At 40.8% G+C, this 27,912-nt stretch overlaps 1 protein-coding gene across 3 annotated transcripts; it reads right to left on the bottom strand.

Annotated features, from left to right (window-relative positions):
• Nucleotides 1–8,997: 8,997 nt before the first annotated feature.
• Nucleotides 8,998–25,400, bottom strand: ALDH7A1 (aldehyde dehydrogenase 7 family member A1). 3 transcript variants are annotated; one of them, XM_067315815.1, is made up of 18 exons: nt 25,197–25,400; nt 24,766–24,819; nt 23,763–23,828; nt 22,002–22,082; nt 19,722–19,845; nt 18,886–19,018; nt 18,332–18,376; nt 17,261–17,338; nt 16,217–16,314; nt 15,499–15,540; nt 14,132–14,226; nt 13,079–13,163; nt 12,675–12,781; nt 11,767–11,883; nt 11,232–11,329; nt 10,993–11,066; nt 10,370–10,445; nt 8,998–9,501 (listed from the first exon to the last, which is right to left on the bottom strand). In XM_067315815.1, the coding sequence occupies exons 1-18, from the start codon at nt 25,374–25,376 to the stop codon at nt 9,447–9,449; spliced, it is 1,608 nt and encodes a 535-aa protein (XP_067171916.1). In that variant the 5' UTR covers nt 25,377–25,400; the 3' UTR covers nt 8,998–9,446. The 3 variants fall into 3 exon arrangements, with proteins under 3 accessions (XP_067171916.1, XP_067171917.1, XP_067171919.1); XM_067315816.1 differs by lacking the exon at nt 18,332–18,376 and having other exon boundaries at nt 25,197–25,399; XM_067315818.1 differs by lacking the exon at nt 23,763–23,828 and having other exon boundaries at nt 25,197–25,398.
• Between the last annotated feature and the right edge of the window lie 2,512 nt (nt 25,401–27,912).

The raw sequence follows: 27,912 nt of genomic DNA, 5'->3' as shown, positions 1-27,912 counted from the left end.
GAAGTTGCTAACCTAGGATTTTATTGGCAATAACATGCCTCATGTGCTCTTGGCCACAGGAGTGCTGGGATTTTTGGATGACTAATGCTACTTGCCTTTCCTCCACTTATCTAATGCTTGCAATGAGCAATCCCTCACAAGACCTATGTGGCCAGCTACATTAGTATTAGTTACTGCATCGCTCATAAGGGTGCGTGGTTAATGTCTTTCCTAAAGAGATTAAAAATGAGCACAAAGAAATTAGCATTGCTTGACTGCTAAGGGTTTAGTCAAACAGTTGCCTGAGTCACTTCATATGCATACACATTTCTGATCCCCTGTAACATGAGGCGCTTAAGCACGGCAGGCTGCGACAGATGTCCAACCTGCCAGCAGCTGCCTTGGTTAAAGGCCAGTAAGGCTTTCCTACTGCTACCCCTCTTCCTGCTCACATGCTCCTTCTTCCTATACTCACTGGTAGGCCTGCGGTGCAGTTCCCATCCACATTCCTAATTTGCTTCAAAGAAAATCCACTGGGTCATTTTAAACAGTGTACAAAGGTGCATTGCTTCACTTGTGCCGCCCCTCTGAACTGGATTAGAGCGTCTGAGCAACCAGTCTGGCGGAGGAAGGAGAAGCTGGAGGTGATGTGCATGCATGGTAAAAACACATTTATCTCCTAGGGCTAAATCTGCAAGAGGCTGCTTTGGATGTTTAATTCCCTTTCAGTGGCACTTAACCATATTCAAGAAAGAGCTTGTATGGGACCATCCCTCCCCCTCGCAACCGCCAAGTTGTAAAAGAAAACAGTAATAGCTAGGTTTTGTGAGATTCCCCCCAGCCTGGCTCTGCAAAAGGTTGAATCAGGCAGCCAAAAGCTGCCAGACCGCAGCTTACTGAGCGCTAGGCAGTTCAGCAGGGCACAGAGACAGAGAAGCATAGGCTGTATGTGGGCACCACCAGGGGTAGGCAGCAGCTTAATTAAGACTTTATTCAGACTCTAATTCAATGCACTAGCCAAAATCCTGCTTTACTCTGGCCAGAGCTGTGTAAAATAAGCTGTCTTGTTACTGAAACCTCTGTGTTTTTACCTTGTGTAAAACTGTGATGGGTAACTGTAAAGAAAGACTCATTTTCCTGGATATTTTCTAGACTGGAGCAGACTTCTCTCAGTTTATGAGGCTGTTGCACAGCTGCAAGCACACACTACTGTTTTCCTCAGAGCTGCTGCAGTCAGGCTGTCACATCTGTGCTTTGCTGGCCTGAGGTCTTTATTTGATTTAGGCCTGTGTCCCCCAGAGGGGATGCTGGTATCTCTGATGCCTGGCGACAGGCTCTGTTGACAGTAAATTGGGAGGAAATGGCTGAAGGCCATCCTCGCTTGCTTACTCCCCAGCTCTGCTGACTACCCTTGTTGGGGCACGCGTTCATACCCGGGGCAGCTGACAGCTCCGAACCTGCCTTTCAACATGCTGGCGATATGCCAGTGCGGTGGGAGAAGCAGAGCTGGGTAGGGAAAAGGAACAAAGGGAAAGACAGGAATGCTCTATAAGGGAGGCAGAACAACCAAGTTACCACCACCATCACCACCCCCTCTTAAATTAGCTTACTGAAACTCATGGCCTCTATCTCCCAGTTCCCAGCCCTTCCAAAACTTGCTGTATATTGGCTAGGAAAGGTACATCCAGCAGCTCTAAAACGAAACTAAAACAAGTGTCTGCATATTTGTTCTTACAGCAGCAGGTGCCTGAGTACTGTTCAGGGATGCATCTATATACTTAGGTGAGCCTCTGCACTCATAAAAGAGCAGGGACTGCGTCTTTTGCCTAATTTGATAAGATACTTTTTCTATGGCAAAAAGGGTGGTTAGCTTTTCTCATTTCCTAGAAAATTAAAGCAGCAGAGTGGCATATTTCAGAAAATTATCCTTTCTACCACCATGTCTCCTGGTGAAGAGCTCTGGAGGAAACTGAAGCAGAACAAAGGTAGTTCAGAAAAGAGAGGAGGATGTGAGAAGTTCATGCTTTGGCCATGCTCACTGTACCGATCCAGTCGCTGTGGGAAGACAGCAAGGATTAATACCTCCAGTCTTAATTAATTAAACAACCTGGCAGAGACACATACAGCTCCAGATTCTCCACTCCCAGCAAATACAATTCTGGAGTAATCACACTGAAGTGAAACATGCTAAGCCAGAATAATGAGAAAAGAAGAGGATAATTATTTTCTGGTCTGCTCCATTGATTTACCAACCCATAATAAAGGCTGACTAATCGTACCTCAGTGTTGAGGAATGAGAAGCTATGAAATGATGACGCAGGTAAACAATTAAAACAAATGCAAATCATGGAGAAGAAAATATGTTTCCGTCTATAGGTATTTAAGGGAAAAATGAAGTGTTCCAACTTGGGTTATATTATTTGTAATTCTATGCCAGAACTTAGTTTTCTCTCTTTTCTTAGTGGTTTAACCCCATAAGTCAAAATATATATTTTTTGCTTATCTGAGGACCATCATGAGCCAAGCAAATCACTCAGCCTTTGCAAAACACCAGTACACTCTGAAATGCCAATTTCTTGACCCAGTTTCAAAAAGCCACCAAAGAGGCAAGTTAACACCTGACTTACAGGAATGAGCAAATTTGTCCTTTGAAGAACTGATTTAAAAAGAGTTGTGCAAAGTATGCTTCGTATTTACCATTTCCTGTTGGAACAACTCAACATAGAATAACATAGGCTAAGCTACTGGTAAGGTTAGCTGTTCAGTGGACATTAAAACAAACAGAAGCACCAAAACAAGAATGTTTCCTCTGCTCTCAGATCCTTTTGTTTGCTTTCTATCATAGCAAACAGCTTGATGGCCTGCCCTAATTTCAGATCCATGCTCCAATCAATGAATACTAGCAGATTTGGAGGTTTAAGATGATATTGTCCCATAGTGAATATGTGTGTCTATCCTTTATCTACCCTAATTGCAGCCTAATGTGTTAGCGTAAATGGCTTCTGACTTTCCCTGTTCTTATCCAGTTATCCTCTTATTCTTTTATTCCTTTATAACATATCAAAAAACTTGCTCTGTCCATCTATCCTGCTTGGTGCACTCTGCCATCTCCCATTTGTCGTAAGCTGACTTCATCTTCCCCAGCCTTCCCAATGTAATATTGAGCATCTAAAAGCAAGGTGCGGGGTCCTCTGCAACACTGCTTGCATCTTTCACCCTGGCTTCACCACCTCCTTCACTGGCGGCTTCCAGTTCCTCATTCTCACTTTCAAGGCCCCCTCCTTTTCCTGCGGCCAACTCCAGGGCAGCCCAAGTCACACCAACAGCTGCTTGCTGTCTTCCTACAGGTTCCCTTGCCTAGCTCTGCTGCTTGTCAGACCCTGCAGCGAACCACATCAGCATTAAGTTGGCAGAAGAACAATCAACAAACTAACTAACCAAAATATTTAGAAAGAAAATTGGGATAGCAGGTAAGACAGGGTCACAGCAGCCAATATTGGTTCAAGCTGCCTTGGAACAGCAATGCTTGGTTCATCTATGATTACCAACCACTTTTAGATCTTCTGCCTTGCACTCCACTCCAATTTCTTTCTTTTTGCCAAAAGTGCTTCTCTCTGTCTCTTTTGCTGTCACTCTCTAATCCCACCTTTCCTTGAGCTGAGATCCTCGCACTGTTTTTTCAACCTATGAATATTCAATACCATAAAAAAGCTTAGGGTGACAGCTTGTCTTATATCATGAAACATCACCATAACCTTACTTTGCTATTTGTTCTGCCTCAAATCAAGACCATTTGGGTCAAAAAGAGAAGGATGTCTCTACTACTCCTTATGGGGCGAACAGGAATCCCTTATTCATACAAACAAGCAGTTTCACAAATCCATAATCATGAAGTGGTACAATCATAAGCAAATACATATGCATATGAGCTAGAAAGAGGTTTATACTCTGGGGGCTATATGAGTATCCCGCACACTTATGGTGCTAAACAAATGTGTTAAATTATAAAAATACCAGCAATTGCAGTAAAAATTGTAGTATTTCATCAGAGGTTCATGAAAACTGAAGTGTTGCATTGGTAATTAGGCTTCCTGAACTAGGTTAGAAGAAATATAACTCAAAGAAAAAGCACATGCTGCACATCCTAAGGTACTTCTCAACTGCAGCAGCCACACTGGACTGAGTGGTTTATGTCATTATCACCCAGTCTAAATCATGGACCAACGAGTAGTCTCTTCAAATCCACAAAAGGCGAGAGACCATAAAAGCTCAATAATAGTTTGGGGATTAAACAAAAGCCTTAGAAGTACGAAGCTGGAATTCACTCCCTGTTCTTCTCTTGCCTCTAATTTTTAACCTTGCTGTCATTTCATTACATAAACTATGAGCTAGCAACACTTGCCCAAATAAGTGAACCAGCAGTGCTAACTTCATTACTGTTATTAAGAAGGCTTGAGACACCTGTAGGGATAGTGGTAGGGAAGTAAACCACAATTACCACCAACTTCCAGCTTTCCAGGCTTTAATACTGTGGAAGAATGTGCCTTCCTCTAAGATACAGAAAAGTAACTTGTACTGCTTGTTCCCTTCAGCCCAACTTAGAAATTGGACTGCAGGAAAACAGAGCCAAAAGGCCAGAGAACAGTAAGGTACTAGGTGAAGTGTGTATTAAATAATTTGTTTGCTCTTCCCTGGAGATGAGTACTGAACTGAAATACTATTATTTTTATCTTTTTGGCTTTTGGAGTTAATGTTTTATATAAGAACTGCATTAATCAACTGAGGCTTAAGCAGAGTGAAGTAGATTTAATTATGAGCTAAGAAGCAACGTTCCCAGCTGTGCTGGAACATAAAAGACATTCAGAAGAAGAGGCTTGTGTTTTACACATCTGCCTAATGAATGCTAAAGCTGTTCTGCGGTGACCTCATGTGCAAGAGAGAATTGGAGAACAAATGCACTCTGCCTCTCTTCAGTAAGCTTTACTCTGACCAACAGTGACACCGAGAGGAACACAATGCAAATAAAAGGCTCTGCAACACCTTACTGTGTAAGTCTCTGTTCCAAAATACAGAAGCGTTTCCCTGTTACCTGCAGGAAAGCAGGAAGTTGTATGCAAAAAAAAAAAAAAAAAAAGGAAGAAAAAAAAAGCCAGTATCAACAACAACAAAACAATTGATAAATTTAGCATGAACAAGTATGTATATTCATACCTGGTACCTGCAAACAACCACATTCAAAATACAGGGTTAGACACCTAGCACTGCAAAAAGCAGTGTAGTGGCAACCGAGATTTGCAAACAAATGAATTAAATCAATCCATTAGTTTTCAAACATTAGGCGTGTTGCAAAGGACAGCATGTTTTGCACATCAAAAAACACACATTTCAGAATACTGAGCAGAAGACATTGCAAAAGTCCTTGCCAATGCATCATTTTTACTCAGGAATTTAATGTTCTGTGATTACGTCATTTGCCCATGTACACGTTTTAACAATTTGTGTCCCCTTCCACACGGATTTTTCACTACTCATTATAGAAGCAATTGCTGTATTTGTTTATAAACTCAGAATGACAATTGTAAAATTTGTATTTTTCTTTGGCTAAAAGGAGTACAGCAAAAAGCAAGTTACTTGCAAGACTGTTCCCATCAAGGTCATTCACAGTAAGCAATACTGTACTAACAAATGAATTATTGATCACGTGTCATTTACCACTTGTTATTCACTGGTGTTACACATTCAGTGGTAATTAAGTTTATGCAACAGTGGAAGTTGCCAACAGCATTTGTATTAAAACTGCAAGTTCCATTTTGTTGCACACACCAGTAGCTCCAAGACATATTTTATGAATACTCAAACTGCCTTTCTCTGGGTGAGATAACCCAATGACAGCTAATGCAGTTTACAGTCTGCTGAATGGACTTTCCTAATTAAAATAGAAACTGATAAACAGTGTGTTTACGGTATCTTTAAGTCTATTTTAGTTTTATTACTTCATCATAAACATGACTGTTTATAGTTGTCTAAATCCCTGCCAAAAACTATCACAATCCACAATGGGAGCCAGTCTTTAAATGGTGCTCTCCCCCGACCTGCTTCACTGAAAGCCATTCAGCTAGTCAATTCAGAAAAGCTGCTTTAACAATAGGTAACTAAATAAATAAAAGGGAGGGAGGGGGTAGCAAGACTGCAAAAATCGTCTAAGGAATTCAGAGGCAGATAAAGTGTTACAAGAATCAGTTGTATGCTACAGGTTTGGACTGTAATACCATAGCAAAAGTCTATGACTATGCAGGTAACATGATCTTTGCAACAGTGTTTTACACACTCGGCAAAAGTCAAAATGAAATTGTAATCTACTAATGGAGACATGTATTTGCCTACATAAAGTGGATATAATAAAAATTATTCATCATAAACAGAGATAGTTACACAGGTGCTTGAAGATGAAAGTTCTCTGCAAGACTGCTGAAAAGTCTGTGTTGAAGAAGGGATCGTTACATACCAAAATTCCAAGTTAACCTTCAAAAAACCCAGAAGTTTAGCATGTTGCTATATAGCACAGTCACCCTCCTAATTGCACTCTTACATTTTTCCTATTCATTCTGATTTTCAGGTAATGATTTGAAGATTGGTGAAACATTGGACAACATATCTAAGGACAGATGGCAGAGCCAACTTTATTCCTGTGCATAGAAACTCCATTGTAAGTTAAACCAAAGGACTTGTGAAATTATTTTACCCAAAAGAGAAAAGAGGCCTTTACTTTACAGAAAAATGGATGTGGCATGAACAGAGAAGGGCTATTTATTTTGAACTTGTTTACCTGCTTGGAATGAGGCTATCCAAAAACTATTAATAAGTGGCAAGAAGGGGAAAGAGAAGCTCTTGAACTTATTTTTCATTAAGACAGTGCCATAGTGGTTTTCAGTGCCAGAGAACAATGTAAATGAATACAACCTCTATAATTTGTGCTATGTTCAGGATAATTAAATTTGGAAATTAGACATCTTGCCCTCTATCTATGCCTGTCCGGCACAGAGTCTAGTTGGAGGCCTGTAGCTAGTGGTGTCCCCCAGGGGTCAGTACTGGGTCCAGTCTTGTTCAACTTCTTCATCAATGACCTGGATGAAGGGACAGAGTGCACCCTCAGCAAGTTTGCCGACGATACAAAACTGGGAGGAGTGGCCGATACACCAGAGGGCTGTGCTGCCATTCAGAGGGACCTGGCCAGGCTGGAGAGGTGGGCAGAGAGGAACCTCATGAAGTTCAACAAAGGCAAGTGCAGGGTCCTGCACCTGGGGAGGAATAACCCCAGTCACCAGTACAGGTTGGGGGTTGACCTGCTGGAAAGCGGCTCTGCGGAGAAGGACCTGGGAGTGCTGGTGGACACCAAGTTAAGCATGAGGCAGCAATGTGCCCTTGTGGCCAAGAAGGCCAATGGTATCCTGGGGTGCATCAGGAAGAGTGTTGCCAGAAGGTTGAGGGAGGTGATCCTCCCCCTCTACTCAGCCCTGGTGAGGCCACATCTGGAGTACTGCGTCCAGTTCTGGGCTCCCCAGTACAAGAGGGATGTGGCACTACTGGAGCAAGTCCAGCAAAGGGCCACAAAGATGATTAGGGGACTGGAGCATCTCTCTTATGAGGAAAGGCTGAGAGAGCTGGGCCTGTTTAGCCTGGAGAAGAGAAGGCTGAGAGGAGATCTTATCAATGTATACAAGTATCTGAAGGGAGGGTGTCGAGAGGATGGGACCAGACTCTTTTCAGTGGTGCCGAGCGACAGGACGCGAGGCAATGGGCACAAACTGAAACACAGACAGTTCCATCTGAACATGAGGAAATACTTTTTCACTGTGAGGGTGACAGAGCACTGGAACAGGTTGTGGAGTCTCCTTCTCTGGAGATATTCAAAACACACCTGGACACAATCCTGTGCAATGTGCTCTAGGTGACCCTACTTGAGCAGGGGGGTTGGACTAGATGATCTCCAGAGGTCCCTTCCAACCTCAGTGATTCTGTGATCTGCTAATGATTTATCTGTTACTCAGGTGACTTCACTTCTGTGTTTGTGTGAAAATGCACAACATCCCTTCAAGAAAATTATTTCCTAGTAAAATGACAAAGTACAAAGAATTACTGCAGAGAGTTGACCTGACTGTAAGAGTCCCATAAACTTCAGTAGGGAAAAGCTTAGACTACGTGTTCTTTAGAAAGTGCCACCCAAAATACTTTTTACAACACAGATGTGCAATTTCAAATACATAGCCTATTTTAAAGCCAGATATTATGAAGAAAGAAGGTCACATAGTGTTGCAGTATTTTGGACCTTTAACACACTGTTCATTTTCCCTACATTGTTATTACAAGATCTTAGCATCAAGATCAATCAAAAGCCAAATGAGAGTTCTAGAACTTGAGCCCAAACTGAATGGCCTGGCCAGGTTCAGCAACTGTGGAAATTTGGTACGTAAGACTGAGATGAAAAGAAACTCTTCTCCAACAACAGTGCATTAAAAAAAACTTTGAAGTCACTTATCGGAAAGCTCCACTCAGCCTAGAGCATCACGCCTTTTCTCTTTTTAGATTCTGAGCAAAGCTCTAAAATGAGCTCCTGATGATTGTAGTCTTCAGTAGCCAACAGAAAAGCCCATTGAAGGTGAAACAGCGCATAAACAACTTGCCTTTCCCCAGCAAATTTCCTCCAGAATATCCCCTCCTGGCTACATCTCTGGTTCTTCAGCTGGTCTGGTGGTAGGGTGTCACAAGGACCACGACAACCTGAATCAACTGTGAATCCTTCTGGCCTAAAAGGAAGTTCCAAGAGACTGCAGTAGCCTGTTATGTTGTCCCTTATGTCCCAACGCAAGGGGTGAAAGTCTCCTTTCTGAAGGAGAGGCAGGAAAACTAAAGCAGTCAGTTTAGCCATTGACATTTCTTCCAGCTAGCAGCTCTATATGAGAAAACAGCTGAACATATCTGCTCCAAAATACTGTACAAAAAACTTAGAAGCCCGAAGAATCTCACAAAACACAGCTTTATTTATGCATTGAAAAACAGTCCTGTACTGGACCCCCCTGTAGCACCAAGTATCTGCAGGACACTCAGTAATGTAGTCTGAAGCATGGACCTACTAGCTGTATATATCAGCAGATGGTGCAGGATACAGACAGTATTGATACTGAAGCACAAAGATAAGGCAAGAGAAGACTATTCAGGCCACCCGAATCCAAGTTTGTTTAGTTTCAGTCACCATCCCTTCTTCCCAAAGACTAAATAATCTAAATTTGAAGACTAAAGTAGTAATTTGATACACTGAAAGTGAAACAATTTTAGAGTAGTTGATTTCCTGACAGAATTATCATCATTGCTGCAGTTGAGCTTCAAATAATTTTCTTCACCATGAGGCTTAGAAGGAACATCATTCTGAAATGTTAGGAGAGTTCACGGCAAGGCCATATGTAAGGCTGTTATTGAAATTTGATTCCTTGAGCCAAAGGTAAGTCCTTGCTGTAGTTGATTGTACTGAAAGAGAAACAAGTATTTAGAGAGCAGGCAAGATCATCAAGATTATGTGGTCCATTTCCTACATACAAGGCTTTGGATTGCTGTCACATGTATACAAAAGACTTCTATAATGTATTTGCCTGTTCAAAGTTATGAACTGACTTTACTCCAGTTTTCAATATAGTAACTATATACAGAAAGACCACATTGCCCCTTCCCCATTATCTCTTCTTTGATGGAAGAAAGAGAACATATAATCCTCTGTGTTATTTCTTACTAACAGAATGTCCATCTAGGAAAATAAAGGTGGGATTTCTCACATTTGTAGGCCTTTGCATGCTAACCAAGTTAGTGCAGGTAAAGGCTGGGGATGGCAGGAGGGAATGGGAAAGACGGACCAGTAAAGAGTAGTTGTCAGCAGATTTATGGAGAGATATCCAGCAGTTAACTAACCTACTCACCACTGGCAATAGTGGTCCGCTCTTGGCGGTTCCCACTTCACCTACTTCCTGACAAGTTTCACTAATTGAATTTTTTAGGTGAGTTTACATCAGGCAAGATGAGAGAAAACAAAAATCAAAATAAAACAAACCAACTATGTTTAAAAAAGAATTTCTTTCTCCAGCTCTTAGGATTCACCCTGCACTGGAAAAGGATTTTTTCCTTTCAAAGGACAGTGAGTAAAGGACTTTAACTAGATCCTTCAGACATTTTTCCATCAGGAACACAAATGCAAATTCTTCCAAAAGAAAAGGCAATTACTCCGTTACATGCTTATCTCACATTTAGTGAAGATAACCTCCAGTAATCAAGGATTTATATATTTTGGACTTTGCAAGTTTACCTGTAATTTGCATTTATTTGGAATTAAAAGTTTGTCTCTTACCAAGTTGACCGTCTCATATAAAGTTTCCACGAATCACTTCCAGATTCTCTTCCCCCACCAGTGTGCTTTTCACCACCTGTAGAAAAAAACAAAAAGGTTAAGTGAAAACTGGAAACTTTTTTGGCACAGAAATCTGAACTAATTCCAGGAGGTGAGACAATTATTAAAAAAAAACCCAAAACACCACCACACACACCCTGGAAACCTGTTACATTTCCCTTGCACTAAATGTAGAATAAATTACAAGAATACCACCATATACCACTCATGCAGCCAACTCTCTCCCCATTTGTAATCCAAAAAACATCTGCCTAAAGCTGAAGGCCTCATCACATTGGCATTAGAGACTGCTGATTTCATCAGATTTAGTCATTTACATGAACAGCCTTAAAAACTAACACAAAGAGATCTAAGAGCTATACTAGCTTTACATTGGTAATGCTTTATTGTCATCTGCACCAGAAGCTCTTCTTTGCATGAGAAGCTAATACAGTCATTAAAAAAAAAAAAAAGTCAAAAGTCAAAAAAAGAAACCTGAGGAATAGTACCAAGTCTCTAGACCTGATACTAGAGGATTTGATCATTTAAAGAAAAAAAAAAAGCAGACTGTTCAAATAACATACCAAAAGCACCTCCAATCTCAGCCCCACTGGTTGGGATGTTGACATTCACAATGCCACAGTCGGATCCCTTTGGCCTACAAATGAAGATAACACTCATTCATCACTCAGGATCAAGAGATGCTCCTTCCCCAAAACGAGTGCTATAAAATGTTCAGCTAGCAGTGTGCATAGGTTTACAAGAGACATGAAAGACAGTGATCCTATGCTTTAGGAAGATAGAAAAATAATCTGAGCTATACCCAAGCCAGCGGAAAATCCTGCCCAAATCCTTGGTGAAGATGCTACTGGAGAGACCTTGCTTTACTTCATTATTCCAGGTAAAAACCTCTTCTTCTACCTAGGGAGAAACATGTCAGTGGTTAAACTATGCCTATTCAAAGCAAGCAGCTGGAAAGAAGCACTGTGGGAAACCCCTCAATATGCTGCAGCCGTAATGCAATATATTGAATGCCATTTGGCAAATATATATGCACCAATTCAGGGATAGGATACCTCTGCCATTGCACAGAAAGACACAACCCACTCTCTGACATGAGCAACAAAAATCTATTCATGTACAGACTTCCATTTTAACTCCAGTGCTCTTCAGTGAGGATTTGTATAGTAGCAACACACCAATTTAAGCTATTACAGTGGATATCTCACAGTGCAGAACAACAGTTACTGCTTCTTGGAACAGTCAGGACAATTGCATGAACATGACAAACCTAAAATCTCTCTTGACTCTTGTGTCACAATCCCTGACACCAGACTAATTTCCCCTTGCTATTTTACCTTAAATTTCAGTACATAAAGTATGGGGGCAAATGTCTCTGTGTGCACAATGGGTGCATTATGAGGGAGGCCAGTCACAATGGTCGGTTCAACGTAGTTTCCAGGACGATTTATAACCTTCAAAACACATAAAAGAAGAAACAGACAAGTAAGTTCAGCCAAACCAGCATTCTGCTTAGCTGTCAGTGTAGGAAGGGAATCCTTCACGGTCTGATTACTATAATTGTACCTAGCAATCAGAAACAGAAGGTCAGGCCATCTGAGTAGACAGATATCTTAAATTTTACTCTTGTTGAAATATTTAAAATACAAAAGCATAACTTAGTCTGCTAGGCAGACAATCAAATTTCAAACTCCACCTGCTGACAAAAATACATTTCCCTTCCCCTATCTGCAAGCTGACTAGTAAGACAGGAAGAGAAATTTAAAGGCATTAGGAGTAAAGCAGGTGCCAGTGAAAGATAAGAGTTCCCACAATGCAAGTCCACAAGAATTAAACATCCCACATGACGAAGATGTGCAAGTGACTCTTTTGAATCTCCAGGATTTCTTCAAGTTTGATATTGTGAACCCAAGGCCTGGGGATAGAACAGCCATTTTTCGTTACATGCATGATATTCACCATTTACATTACTGTTTTTATTTTCACCATCCTGTGTGACTAGGGAATAGTTCAAGAAATGGAGGAAAGTTGATAACCATTTCTTGAAGGAGAAGGTGTCTTCGATGTAGAGAGCCACCCTTACCTTTAACAAAGGACCTCAATTCTGACATTCTCAGATTGACTAACTTACCATCTTATAATGGCTGACATGACAAACTGCAGTACGATCTTGGCCTAAACCACCATGTTACAGCATTTTTTTCCTAGAAGGCTAATTGTAGCGGGGAGAATAAAAATAAGTCACCTTCCCACCGCAGACCACAGAGCCACCTTGTTGTTTCGCTTGTTCTACTGCATCAAGGTACATCTTCACTGCTTCTTTGGTATGAAGAGGCCCATAGAGAGTGTCAGCTAAAAAGCAAGGATCCAAAGACATTCTTTCAGGAAAACTGTATTTCCATAAATATTCTTATCATGACATTTGGGGAGCCATTATTTAATCTGTCCAGGATGAACAGTATTAGCTGGATTCTTCATCTCCCTTTCACATTTTGTATTCTAAATGAAACTAGCTACCCTCATGCCCTGGTAAATTGCTTCAACCAGTAAAATTAGATAGCTTTTATCTATAATCACTTTGGAATTTCAACCAGAAAAGTACAACAGAAACACCTCTCCTAAAGCTATGAGTTGAAAACAGCTACTTACAATCCCATGGATCACCGATGCGGACCTGGGCATAGGCCTTTGCAAGCTTTGCCACCACCTCATCATGTATGTTTTCATGCAGGAACTAAATAAAATTGGATAAGAGTGTTGTAAGACAGCTAAGCCTATATCACTACTCCTGAAGTACTACTGCATTTTGGAGAGGGCAGAAGGGAGCATGGAGGTAGTGTTGCTGACGTTCAGCAAATAACAGTTAGAAATAAACACATAAGCAAGTCCTCAAAAGAGCAGCAACACCATGAAATCAAATCATGAACACGTTAAGAGAGGCAAACAAATAAAACCCCTGTTTTAATTTAACCCTATCTCAGATCAATGATATTAAGACGTTTTGTAAACTGTCAAGTTCAGTGCTTCAGCACTCATGTGATTCTTATTTCTGAAATTTGAGGAATCACCACCTTTCCTATCTGCCCAAATTTAATCAAATCTTTTTTTGATGAATATTTACCCAGTCAAGCCAATATTGAAAAGACTACACAGCCATATGATGACATTATAACACACCTGAATTTGTTGAAAATGATTGGTTTAAAAAAAAAGGGGGGGGGGGGAGCAACACAAGCAACACACACCCTTGCTTTGCTGAAATCTAAACCCTGCACCAAAATTTGTAGAAGAAACAGGCAAATAAGCTCTGGCAATGAAAACAGAGAGAACAAGAAGTACAATGAGTTTTATTTTTGTGACTTTAGCACCAGATGCATTTAGAAACATATGCATGGAAACTGTTTAGAATTAGAATTACAGTGGCATGACAAATTACCATCTTACTTTCCTATTAGATTGTTTTCAGGCAAAGTAGAAATGTGTTTCAAAGACTATTGGTTGTTCTCCATAATAGTAAGTATTTAAATTTATATATATATATATATATATATATATTTATTTATATATATTAAAATTATGTGGTTTTGTATATTAGAAATTAGGTAAATTTACCTAATAACTATTAGGCATTTCCTGAGCTTAAAATTTAGAATTAAGTTCAAAGTCAGAGCTACCCAAACCAGTCAATACATATTTACTCACCAGTCTTCTTGCTGTTGTGCACCTCTGACCCGCTGTTCCCACAGCGGCAAATAGAGCAGACGGGATGACTAGGTTCAGATCTGCATCTTCAAACACTTAAGGAAAGTTAAACATCAGTATGTCACTAAATTAAGCAGATAACATGCAAATTGGTGTCTATGTGTTGAAGGTCCACTAAGTTCGCCAGACATTAAACAGAGCATAATAAACTCTGATAGGCTGGTCAAGAAGCATTAGGAATAGTGGCACTAGCATATTAAACTAAGATACACAAAAATACCTCAAAATTCTTATTACTTCTATACTCGGAATTAAAACTAAATGCAGCCGGACTGTCTGACCTGCTGGAAAGGACCTTTTTCAACAAAGCTTGTAAAGAATCTCAGTTTCATTTTAATTCAAGATCCTACAAGCAATTTCTTGCTGTTTCTTCACCTTGTCCTCCTGTCACTGGTAAGAATTCTAGTAGCATAAAGAATCAAGGGTAAAGTGTACCCAGATAGTATCTTAAAAAAAAAAAAAAAAGCTAAAATGCACAGGTACACAATACTGTGAAATACAAATGAAAACGGCTAAACAAATTCACATGGCCAGAAAACAGCAGGATGGTTAAAGTGAAGCTGTATGTATAAACCTCAAAGAATCCCAAAGACATCATTCAGCTTAATCAGTCCCACAGAAATTCTGTAAGTATCCACAAATACTATTAAATTTGGGAAGTCCAAGCAAGCAATGTTTATGCCACCATTCAAAGCCAATTTCATGAAAAGCAAGACTTTCAAATGAAAAGGGAAACAATTTCTGAAGTATCAGAAAGATGAAATGGAAAACTGTAACACAGCAGAACAGCAATTTAGGTATTTAGTGTGTGTGTGTTGGGGGGGGGTTCTGCCATATTGTCCAGTTTTACCGTATTTGTGTTATCTGGGAACTAGATGACTCCCTAAGTTACTTAAATCTATAAAATATGCTACTAGAATAACTACCTGCATGGTCTGCTTTCAAGACAGTATTTTATCACTCATGGTACTTCGATATCTATTTACTGTCAACATATAAATATATTCTAAAAGCTAAAAATGTAGTAATCGAGAGATTAGACCTATTCTGAAGTCAAAATTTATTAGCAGCATTGTCCACATCCCATTACTAAAGTCAACTGCCTCTCCCATTTCCTTCTTTCCAACAGTGAATACCTGTAAGAATTCGAATTGTCATTTTTGTCTTAAAACACTACTCCTCCTCAATATTGAAGACAGACAAAAAGATACATCCTACTAGGTACTTCTTAAATCCACAGTGTAAAAAAGGACAGTACTAACTTTCAAATAATACCTATGGGACTAAATTGTTGCAGTGCATATTACCGATAATGGCATTGTTTCCTCCCAGTTCCAGCAGACTTCGACCTGATAAAACACACAAAACACCAGTTATATCAGTCACACATATATCCACTGCACCTCATTCAGCGAGGTCATCTCTGACTAGAGCTAGATTTCATTAAACCTCTTTTTCTGAATATACAAAAGTTTTGCAATCTGTTCTGAATTTTCAGCATCACTCTTCTGAATTGCAAATGTATATAATGCAAAAAATCTGTTCAGAAAGTTTTCTGTTTAAAACTAGCACAAGTTAGAATCCAGCAGCACGGACTCAGGCCTACACATTCCAAATATTTGCAACAAGAACATCATCTCAAAGATGATAGCTTTTCTCCTGTATTCATGAGTAAAAGGGGGGACAGGGAGGGATGACATTTTTCCACAGAAAGATTCCCAGAAGACCACAGACCCTGACTGTCCATCTTGACAATCTCCATACAATTACATTCATGGAAAACCCCACAAAATTACCTGTTGGCCCATGAATTTCTGGATATCTTAGGAAAAATCCTCAACTGTGATAGAATTAACTACAAAATGCATTATCTACCTCTGAGCACTTTCATCATCACACTTCCACTGAGTTAAAAGAAATAATGCAAGACAAATTAAACAAGCTGTACTTTTAAAGTCCCCTGGGGATCCCCTACCTTTCCCAACCATGGAAACAAATGAAGAGGAAGGGACCCCCTCCACTCACCAAATCTCTCCTGAACCATAAGCGCTACCTGCTTGCCCACCTTCGTGCTGCCAGTGAAGGAGAGCAAGTCCATTCGCTCGTCTCTCGCCATTGCTGTCCTGCACAACGAGACATACCACCATGTTTAAGAAGAGCGAAAAGCTGGTCACTCCTTACAAATAAACCACATGCAATCAGTGAGATCTTTTAAAGCCACAGGTACATTTTTGAAAGCAATAGGTCAATGACTGAACAGAAGTCAGTAAAGCTTCCTCTTAAGTCAGAAAAGCAGAGGAACAAGACTGTTTTCCTTTCCTGCTTCATGCCAGATCATCACCAGAGCATCACCTGTACCGATTTTGAAATCTAATCCAAAGTAAGTAGTAAGACCAGTCCTGATTGTTATCTTCCTTAAGAAAATAAGCATACCTATGACTTTTTGCAATGGTTACCATCTATTTTGTTTTGTCTTCTGTTGAATACTCAAAAGATATATCTGAACACACACTTGCACAAGGAATTACCACACTGCAATAATCAAACAGATCAATTCGATTCGTACAGCTTCCAAGCACAGGTGTGCATCTATGCACGAGTGCGCATCTATGCACGAGTGCATTGCCTTACATGAGCATGGAAAATGGGGATGTAATCTCCTATGTAGGAGTGGTTCAGAAAGGCTACTGGGCTAGAAAGTGAAAACTCTTAAGAGTACACGAGTGGAATTTAGTATTAGCTATATTCCTTGGTTTTGAGCATATGTGCTGCATGGTTGCAAAAAGAATGGGACAGATGTAGAATGTAAACTTAGTCATAGCTCTTCACCAAACTGGAATTTCTGTTAAGTTGTTAGCAGCTGATCTCACAACAGCACATAGAGATATGTGTTATATGTTTGCAGCGGAGCTGGCATTTCAGAGTAGCTGATAAAAAAAAATGACAGCAACAGGTACTTGCATGTACTGGGAGCTCCTGGAAATTAGAATAATTTTACAGCCAGAAGATCCTCAAAGAATATTCTTTCTCCTCTGTCCTTCTTTACAAAAAAGAAGGAATGTTACCTACCCAATTTCTGCTCCACCACAAGCCAGAGAACAGATTGCTCCAGGCACTTTGTTATCCTCTAAGACTTTGGCAATTATCCTAGAATCAAAGATGTAAAAATTTCTGAGATTTCTTTCAGAAGCATATATGAGGGAGTAAGCCCTTAAAGTCTGTGTTAGCATGCACATGAACAAGTTGCAGATATTAAATAAGCAACAGTCTTGCAGTTCATTTTAATTCGCATGCACTTTGTACAATACAAACACACACTCCTCTCAAGGATCTTGGTGTTACAGCTACTACTCACACAAAAATAAGACTCAGAAATATATTCATATGCATCCACACAATTGTCACAGAGAAGCATTAGATCAATGCATAAAAACCTGGGCCATACTGTCTTTTACAAGCTTCCATTAAAAAGAGACATTCATATAACTTCATGGAGTTATATAAAATACTCAGGAATGGTCTGGGCCATGTTCTCAGTAAATAATATTAAAGCTACAATACTTACTAATTAGTTATTTGAAATGGGCCTATTTATATTTAGCATTTAAATACGAATGTTTATTATAATAATCACACGCTACAGATCACAAAGTGGTAATAAACCTACAGTACATATCACTATGACATTTATTCTTTAGAGCTCTTCTCCTTCGCATTGGAAACGAGTTTTGAACCCTGGGAAAACATGCTGTGGTGTTACCATTTTTGGATAATAAAGATTGTGTGGCGTCATCCTCAGGAGATAGATCTACACAACCAACCAGGAAAATTTGTCTTAAAAATAGGTACTGATGTTGAGCTGAGACTCCCAAACAAAGGGATGATTCTGAAACACAAGTGTGCCATTGGGAGAAGCTGAATTTCACGAGCAATTCATCTTCTACACGGAGACAAACCACACAGCGAGCCCTGCTTCAACAGAGGCATAGCACTCGTCCCAAGAAGAACCATTATATATACTGCTCCTGTTTACATAACAAGGGGAAAGGTTTCCCTCACCACCAAACACTATCTCGAACAGAAAGCCTGGAAGATAACTTGTTTAAAAGCAAAACAGAATAAAATTAAAACAAAACTCACTTTGTAACAGCTACACTAATGAGAGAAGTTGTAGGAGCGCCTTTCCTAAAAAGAAAAAAATATACATATGTATATTGATATGAACGAAATGATGTTCCTTTTAATTTTCCAAGAATGGAAAATATTCTCCAAGAATGGAAAATATTTCAAATATGCATTTTTTTTTCCACAGTGAAGCAGGAAGATGAAACAGAAAAGAAGGAGAAAGTAAAACTAATTATTTAGATTCTTAATTTTATTTGTACCAATTCTTAAAATATTAACTTTGTTTACTAACAGTGCTCCAAGGCCCCAACCTGGGTTCTTTACTAACAGGCCATGTAGCTAAGTCCTGGACAGGTCTGAACCTCAACACCTCATAAAAGGGGTTAACACAAAATAAAATGAGGCTTTTTGATTACAAGTGAACCTAAAAATAAATAGATAGAAAAGAAGCCTGTATGAGATGGAATCATATATACAGAAACACCAGACATTTGACAATAATTACATGCCTGAGATAACAGCTCTGTAATTTCAAAATACTTTTAGCATGTTGGAGAGCAGTATCTTACCAGAGGCAAGCATTTCCACAGATCATTGCAATTGCGCTGTTCCACCCATAAACAGCTACAGGGAAATTAAAGGCCGTGATGATTCCTACTAACCCTACAGGGTTCCATTGTTCTATGAGGGCATGGCCAGGTCCTGAAGGCAAAGACACAACGTAATGCAATTTGCATTCACCTCATGCTTTTTTAAGAAAAGGAAATCGTAAGGCCTTACAAGCACAGCCAACTTTGTTGGCCTTCATCACTCATTCTTCACTCATTGTTGGCCTCCATTCATCAGAGCATTAGCTTGAGGAGGTGGTTTATTTAGGGTCTCTGCAGTGAGACAGACAGAACTCAACTTCTGTCCTTTTCACAGGCCATTGCAGACTTTTTTTTTTATGGTCAGAACTTAACAACCCATTGGGAGTTCATAAATATGGAAACAATGCACATTTTTATGGACAAAACCAGACTGAGTTCTGCTGCATCCAGAATACATTTTTCTAGTAGTAGTTTTTATGAAAGTATTAGGAAAAAAAAAAAAGTAATGCAGACATCTACTACAGAAAACTAGAACCAGGAAGAAGAATGTCACAAGTAACACATTGTAACAGGAGGACATATGCCTGTTTTTGCTTCTAGCAAGACTGCATGCAAATCTATAGCCTCTCTTGACATATGCCACAGAACAGATACTTCATCAGGTGATACTACTGCCTACCAGCAAATCTATTCCTAGACAACATGCTTCCTACAGAACTCACAGTGCAGAGATTTTTCTGCAGTACATCACTATATATTTAACACACTTCATCTCCATCTCTTCATTAATGCAAAAAAATAGCATGCATACTTACTTTCTGAAGGCAAAATAGGTCCACCGATCATTCGGGACAAACCAACAGCATAGTCACAGACATCAACATACTCCTGCACTTCCCCAACACCCTCAACAAAAATCTTCCCCATTTCTAAAGAGACCTGAAAACATTAAGAGCAAGATGTAAGTATCCTTTTTCAAAATCCACATGCATTTCCAATATATTTTGTCTCCTACTAGTGTCAGGTATGTCTGTACACCAAGCAAGATTTAATACAATTTTGTTCGTTAGAAGAGATGCATCTCTTCCTGAGTTATTCAGCTTAAAGAAAGAAATATAATAACCACAACAATTAGATGAGAGTTGCATTCCCATAGATTAGGAGATACTCAACAGAGGAAATTAAAAATAAACTACTGAAACTACATCCACAAGTAATGAGGCTCACAGGCTCGGATCAAAGCAACACTGCATTTCCTTCAGGACATTTTCATTTATTTTGGATCAAGCGTGGAATAAATTGAGGAAGAAAGATTAATCTGCTCCACCAAAACAAAATGCTCATTTAAATTTTTCATAAACAAACTACAGATTTTACAACATCTCAAAGTGAGTTTGAGAGATCGAATTTTCAGAGACTGCTGAAAATGACTAGTTATCCTTAGTATTTTAGTGACTCAGGTTGTTTAATACCATTTTTTGTTTGCTTTTAGCAGAAGTTAGTTCTAAAACTAAAGTCTTCTGCTAAAGTATACTAGATGTGCACAGCAGACACATTGATTAGCCATGGGAATAAGCTGGTACTTGAAGGTGATATCCCAAAAGTGAGAAAGGTTGAGGGCTGTACTTTGAAAAAGCTGTTAAGTGAGGAATCAGGCTCAAGGACTGCCACAAGAATTTATTCCCTATGCAAAGATTAGAATAAAGGTGACTAAATATATTTCTCGTTATTTGTATAATGCCTGCAGTCCCAAAGCTCTGCTAGGCTACATAGCTCACATAGAAAACTCTATGCCGGACCTCTGCTTCCTCCTCAAGAATGAGAAGCCATTTGAGAAGGGATCAGATAGAATACAAGATTTCCAATAAGAATTATTCTTTGGGAACAAGAAGATGAGAATCTGAGCACCAGACTCAGACTCCAGGACATCCGGCTATCTTAAGACAGAAGGAAGAGCCCCAATTTGTGACCAGCAATGGAAGGGCATTGGACATATTTACCAAGAAACAAATCACCAAATCTGTAAGACTGGTAGAAATGCACCTGGATAATTGACAAGGTCACTGTAAGGCTAAGATGGAAACTTCCAACTGCATATGAAAAGGTGAGTTGCCAGACCCTTCCCTTTTACATCAGGGGGATTTTCACATCCTACAGTCAGGAAAGACCATTACAATCACCTAGTCTGAAAACCTGAACACCTAGTACACAGAAGTTCAGCCCCTACCATGCAAGAGGCTCATTATCTGTGTGGGAAAACTATTAAGTGTGCTTTGGCAACATGCAATGCAGTTTGTCAGAAGAGCATACAGCAAACTTGTCTGTTCACACTCATCAGGGAATCTGAACAGTTTTCAAACACAAATGTACTTTTGCACTCTAAGTCCACCCCCAAAACTCTGCTAAGGATCCAACTTCAAGGGAAATATCAGAACAAAGTTTTGTAGCTTAACAATATGGGCTTGACTACCCAGGGAGTTATTCAAGAACAGCTGTTTCTGAATAGCAGCACATACAGACAAGCTCTGTTAAAGAAAAGCAGCAAGTTCTGCACTTGTCTCCTCTACGCCCCTAGCAACTAGCAAGTGTTTTAAAGGAACAGTACTTCAACCTTTATATCCTACACAGCTCTGCAAGAAGATCTCATTAAGACCATCACACCTTCTGAAGTCCTAGACCTCCACATCTAAGTTCTCAAAATCCTGCAGATCACCAGAAAGAGCTCAAGGTTAAAAGCTCTGTATTAGAGGAAGGGTTTTTTTAGGACATTTTTTGTATCAGACAGTGTCCTGTCCAACAGGGAAGTGAGAAAACAGCACGGCAACAGTTTTAACCATCTTCGTAGCCAGAGTACAGGCTCAGAATGAATCACTCTTTCTTATATTAAATATGAAATAACATTTTTAGTGTAGGATGACAAATAGCAATCTTACATGTTGCTTTTTTTTATTAAAATTTCTTCAGGAAAGCTAACAGAACTAACAGGGCATTTGAATAATTATGAAGATTAGTATTGCAGAGTGCTACATTAAAACCAGAACAAAACAGTTTTGATATTTTTTCCAAAAGACAAGCTGCTTCTCAAAACAACTTACCAAACTTCCTAGAACTTTGATTTTTTGTCTCAGGGCATCACCAATCTGTCGCACTATTTCTCCACGTTTAGGTGCAGGAATCTAGGCAAAATAAAAGAAAACAGAAAAATCTATTTGAGATTGAACATCTGTGACTTCTGCTACATATATACCGCTAATTTTCTACACCTGCAGCGAGAGCTGCAGGGATTGCTGTGCTTTTTCCCCTATTTTCCCAAGACAGTTACTAACTCACTTTTATCATGTAAACTGCTTGGAGAAACACAGTTTCGTGCCCCGTCAAGACTGACAATGCTGCACACATTTATGCCTGGTCAAAACCTCACTTCCATTGAATACTACCAGAAACATTCAGATTACTAGTTCTGCTACTTCTGTTCAGCTACACTTCCCACAATGCCCAAAACAATCAATGGGGCCTCAAGAAACATAAGTCTTCCTTTTTTCCTTTTAAATCACACTTCCTGGTTTCTGATCTTCTGCAGCATTTTCAAACTGTTTTTCATTATCACAATAGCTGCAGACATTTTTTTAGCAGAGACTGAGAAACACAGCATTGTTTTTTTACCTCAAAGCCCCAGCCACCGAAAAATTAAACACACATACCAAATATCAATAGATTTTTTGATGAGATATCAGTATGTTAGATAACAATCAACAGATAGGATCAATAATAAGCCATGCACCTGCAATAGTTTTTACAGGATTAGAAACCAGTGATGAACAGGCAGCTGGAAAGAGAGAAGTGAGGAATATATAAACCATGCAAGCATATACAGAAAAAATCATTCAGATGAGCTCGTTAATAACAACATAATTCACAAATTAAAAGCAAACAGCTTTGAGACCAGGCTTTAAAGCATTAGATACTGATTCTTTTTATCTGTTAAAGTACTTTCATATTATTTCCAAACACATGAGCCTACATGCACTCACTAACGTTATATCCATATATTTTAACAAAAAGCATGTACTAACATATTCTGAGAGAGCTGAGGAAGCATTGGTGTTTGTCCTAAACTTTATTCTCTTCAGGCAAGAGAAAGTACTTTGCTGGGTAAATACAGAGTGCCCAATACCGTACAAAATTCAGGTTTTCAGCCTGTATTAAAGAGATGACAGGTATCTATAAAGACAAGCTTTGCATGGCCAGCAAAAGAATGGAAGCTGACTGGACAGAGCTTGCAGAGGAACACTTGTAAGTACAGCTTATCAAGTAAAAATGCTGCAAGAATATCATCACATGCCATTGTCTGATACAGCAAGGTAGCAATAAAGTTTTGCAATAACATAGCTGTTCTGTGAAGTATCAGGACTGAACTGGTGGACAAAAAGGGACACTCAAAACCAGCAGACTTCCTTCACCCCATGAGAAAGAGATTACCACCTGAAGTTAGATATTCAAGTATTCTGCAGTGTTCTACAGGAGGCAGCATGCTGCAACATGAAGTTAAACACACCCAGAGGGATAATTTGCTTGCTACAAGGTTTCTGAACTTCAGCGGACCTGTCAGCAATGGAATACAGGCACAGACCTAGGTAAATTTGCAAACAAACATCTTCCACAATTCAACGTCCTCATCTTTGTACCTTAATGGTAACGTGTGTGAGTTGTCTGGGTTTGTTTCTCGAGGTCCTCATTACAGATTTTTGCTTTAAGGTAATGTACAGAACACAAACACATGCCCCCCTAAAGGGGCAATTTAATGGCCTTCACCTGCCAGAGAGATTTTAGAAGATAAGTCAAGCCTGTTAACTTACATCAGCCCAGACTTTCCAAGCCTCTTTAGCTTTCTTGACTGTTTCTTCATAGTCCTCCAAACTAGCCTAAACAAATAAGCGTGTCAAAGAAAAAAGTGAAGGGGGGAAAAAAAACAAAACAGAAAAGGTACTGAGTTCAACTTAAGCATAAGATGTTCCAGTGGATAATACAGAATACCATTTTACGCTGTTATAGTTATACCCTCTCACAGTTTGATCCTAATCCAGTATGCTGATTTCTACTGTGCTAACAGAAGAGTTCCTTGAAGTAAGTTACTGTCAAAGAAAAAAGTCTAGGCAAGTATATCTGCTGCCTAAACAAAATTAAGCAGAAATCTTCCTTCAGACAACAAAGGCTGCTCCATAAAAAATAGTTATAATGGGGGCATTCATCATACTTGATATATCATATTTTAATCTCAGATACCACTACTATTAGAAACAGTAAAGTTTGTGAGGACCAGCAGCTTCACAGGACACTAAGGGCTAATGGAATCCTTATTTAGGAAAGGAGCAGGTTAATTATTCTTATACCAAAAACTTTCATAAATTTATCATGTGAATGTCACATTGCTCCTGCTCACACCTCCTCCTGTCCACATAGCTTCACTGAATAGCAGCAATTCTACAACTCCCTCAGGAAACAAGTGAAAATGGATAGTAGAGACCTCTCTTCCCAACACCTGTGAGACTATGGATAAAAAAAAGGTAACAGCCTGCTGCTTCTTTTCAGAGAAGTCAGAGACTCATTTCTAATATACGGACTGTCTTCTGGTTGATGGATCTACATTGTGATCCAACAGCTTCCAGATCCGTGGAGCCACCAACCTCAGGAGATTTGTGCTCTTCCAAACCTGGTCAAGAGAAGGACCAGCTACCAGAATAACCAAAACTTCTTCATTCTAGGCACTGGGGTTGGAGAACTCTCCCTTCTCACTGAGCTGTCAGGCTTTATTCTCCAAATCCCCCTTTTTGAGACTTTCCTCTGGTGCTAGAGGCTTACCTGGCGGACTCTGGCTATGGGCTCATTGTTGGCAGGGCAGTACGTCGTCACCACCTGGAAGCAGACATGCAAGAACAGAGGCGCTGAGCATCAAGAATACATAGGTAATGGGAAATGCTCAGGCATTAATGGAATAAAGAGGGCATAACTACTGGATATTATGCAAGAGAAGCCTTCATTTCTGTAACACAACTACATACAGCAGTCAGATGGCAAAAAAACACTTGAACCTGGAAAAAATACACCTTCAGAACAGTCTAACTTTAATGTTAGCTCACAGAGAATAAATTACTGCCGGCGAGGGGCCGCTGGGCGAGGAGGGCAGGCCTGGGCCTGGGGTCCGGCCGAGGCCCGGGGCCTCCCGCACGGCCCACCCACCCCTGCCGAGCGCCGCTGCCGCGCTGCCCCCGGCGCCGCGGGCCGCCACCCACCTCGCCGCTGCCGCCCCAGCGCCCGTTGTAGACGCCCGGGTTCTCCTCCTCGAGGCCCAACTCGCGGAGCCAGGCGTACCGCGGCTGGCTGACCAGCAGGGCGGCCATGGAGCCGGAGGCGCGGACACAGGCCGCGGTCGGCGGTAGCAGCGCGGCGGCAGCGCGGCGCAGCCCCAGCATCGCCAGCGGGAGCGGGAGGCGGGGGGGCGACACGCGGCAATGGCCGCCGCGCCCCGCCCCCCGCGCCGATTGGTCAGGGCGCGGCGGCCCCCCTCGCCCGCCCCGGCCCCGCCCCCTCGACCCCAATTCCACACTGCCTTACACGCTGGGTAGACTCTGCAAAATGTCTCTCTGCCTTTCAATACCTGTTAAGCACTGGCCTTACTTGAATTGAAGTGAATGCACAACAAAAGGCAAGAGCAGAGGATCAGCCTATATATTTCTCTGACCGCAGCTGGCATCTGAGAACTTGTAACTCAGCTTTTACCCCCGAGGTCCTCCACAAGCCTATGAAAGCCCTCCAGAAAAGTCAGGATTGAGTATTTCTAATAGCAGGGGGGGAAATAAGAACATGAAGGCCTCAGAACAGGAAAAAATGTGGCTATTGTAAGGAGGAATAATATTCAGCAGTGTGTATTATCATTTTCATCCTTTGATTCAGTGCTGTTTCAGGGAATCTTGGTGAATAAAAGTAACTTCAGGTTCTAGGCCTGCCACTTATTCACATACCAAATGTTTGTGATTTTACAGATTTTCTTTTTTTATTTCTCTCTTCCTGTACACAGGACTAACATAATTACCTCACTTGATATGCACTCATCTTGCAAATTTGCAAGTAATTTTTACCCCATGTTTTCAAATTGTAAATCCCCTTAACTGGCTATAGGAATTTATATGATTTATCATGGTCACTAAATATCATTTCTTTTCAGGAATGCAATGTTTTCTGAATGACCAAACCAATTAGGAATAAACCCTGAGACTAAGGTTAAAGCACATACTTAGCGCATACTTAAGGGGGAAAAATTATCCCATTGATCTCAAAAAGATGACTAACTGTCGGAGTGGGGGGATGGACCCGGAGTAACGATGAGTCTCAATATGAGTATGGTCATTCTCCCTTTATTAGAGCTTACACAGAGTATATATAGACAAGCAATAAGCATGCACTAGCAATAGCTGTATGATTGGTTTACAGTCTGTTCACGCGCCTAAAGCGAATACATGATTGGTGCAAAGCTGCTGTTCACGTGGAGGGGCTTGTCGGCCCCCTCCTTTACTTGTTTACCACTACTTGCCTTTCCCTTCTGTAATGGTCTAGGAATGCTCAAGGACAGTTCACATAGCCGTGGGATCCTCCCTTCATCATGAAGGCAGGATTGCTCACTTCTAAGAAAGCATGCCCTCTCTCGCTTAACCATTCTCCCACAATTCCCCCTTCTTGTTTATGAGCAATCCAGGCTTGGTTCACTACTTTCAGCAGAGCTTTCTTAATACAGCTTAATACTACACATAAACATAAACATACAACTACAAGGATTAGTAGAATGCGTAAGCCTTCAGTAAGCAACCCTATTAGCCACTACGGTAGATTTCCAAACAGGTTAGTTAGCCATTCGTCTAACGGCCCATGGTTCTGACAGATTTTACTTGCGTGCTCCTTCAACCATTGTAATTGTTTGTGAATGGATTCACCATGATCAGACAAATTCATGCAGCACATACCTTCAAAATCCTCACAACCATGATCTTAAGCTAATAACAAAAATCAATTGCAGCCCTATTTTGCAGAATAGCATGTCAAGAAGGACAAAAACACTCTTTCAGTAGGACTGCGTAGGGTAACCTTATCATTACAATTTGGTGAGAGCCCTGTGGCTGCCTGTTTACTACGGGTGGCGGTCCTATGCCCCGTTATATTTCTCCACCAATTTTTGTTGGGTGCCAGCAGTGTCAATTTGCCAAGATAACATGGACCACCCATTACGTTTTTTGGAATTCCCTGCCAGGCCCTCTCACCACATATCAAAAAGACGTCTGGCGGCAAGGCCTTTTTTTCCCTTCTTTTTTTTTTTTTTTTTGGTACCATTGTTCCAAATTGGGTGCCCCCCTTTTGCCTCAGCTCCAAGGGCTCCCAACCCTTGGCGGCTTGTTGTAAAATTTTCCAATCATGTGGTTCCCATTTCCCCTGACCATTCTGTTGTAGCACGGGGAACGCCAGTGCTGTGGGGCCCTCGGACCCCGCAACAGGCTTCCATTGTCCTTCTATTATAGCGTCCTTGATAAAACCACTCCAGCGGGACTCCCTTGGAAGTCCGGCGAGGGGATTTATTAAGCGGGGAGGTACTCCTCCCTCTTTCTCTTGCGCCTGCAGCTCCACTTTTTTCAGGCGTTCTGATAGCTCCTGTAGCACTCTTACGGTTTCTTCTGGTGACGGCGGTACTTTATTTCTGGTGTCAGGCGTGTTGTCCCCCGAAGACTTGCTGGACGAAAGCAGCGGGGGGTACTCTGATGGAGTCTGGCGTGAGCGGGTGGTCTCGTTGAAGGAGGGTAGAGGCGGCGGCCGCTGAGGTGGCGTAGACAGCGGCAACGGTGGATGCAGGGGACTGTTGCTAGGCAGCGGCGGGGGGGGAGCACTAGGAGGTGGTCGGCACTCCTTTCCATCCAAGTCTCTGAGGTCAGCAAGGGGCGCGGCCGCCGCCCCTCTCTGAGCCTC

The sequence above is a fragment of the Apteryx mantelli genome, chromosome Z (genome assembly GCF_036417845.1).
Source record: "Apteryx mantelli isolate bAptMan1 chromosome Z, bAptMan1.hap1, whole genome shotgun sequence".
NCBI lineage: Eukaryota > Metazoa > Chordata > Aves > Apterygiformes > Apterygidae > Apteryx > Apteryx mantelli.
This window is presented reverse-complemented; position numbering and strand designations above follow the sequence as displayed.

What these genes read in the sequence shown, in the direction of transcription:
- ALDH7A1 (XM_067315815.1), bottom strand. Translation starts at nt 25,376, where the DNA reads ATGCTGGGGCTGCGCCGCGCTGCCGCCGCGCTGCTACCGCCGACCGCG. An exon ending in ACCTATTTTGCCTTCAGAAA is followed by an intron (nt 19,019 to 19,721) that starts GTAAGTATGCAT and finishes CTTTGCCTTCAG; the next exon opens with GACCTGGCCATGCCCTCATA. An exon ending in GCACAACAGCAAGAAGACTG is followed by an intron (nt 13,164 to 14,131) that starts GTGAGTAAATAT and finishes AATTTTATTTAG; the next exon opens with TTCCTGCATGAAAACATACA.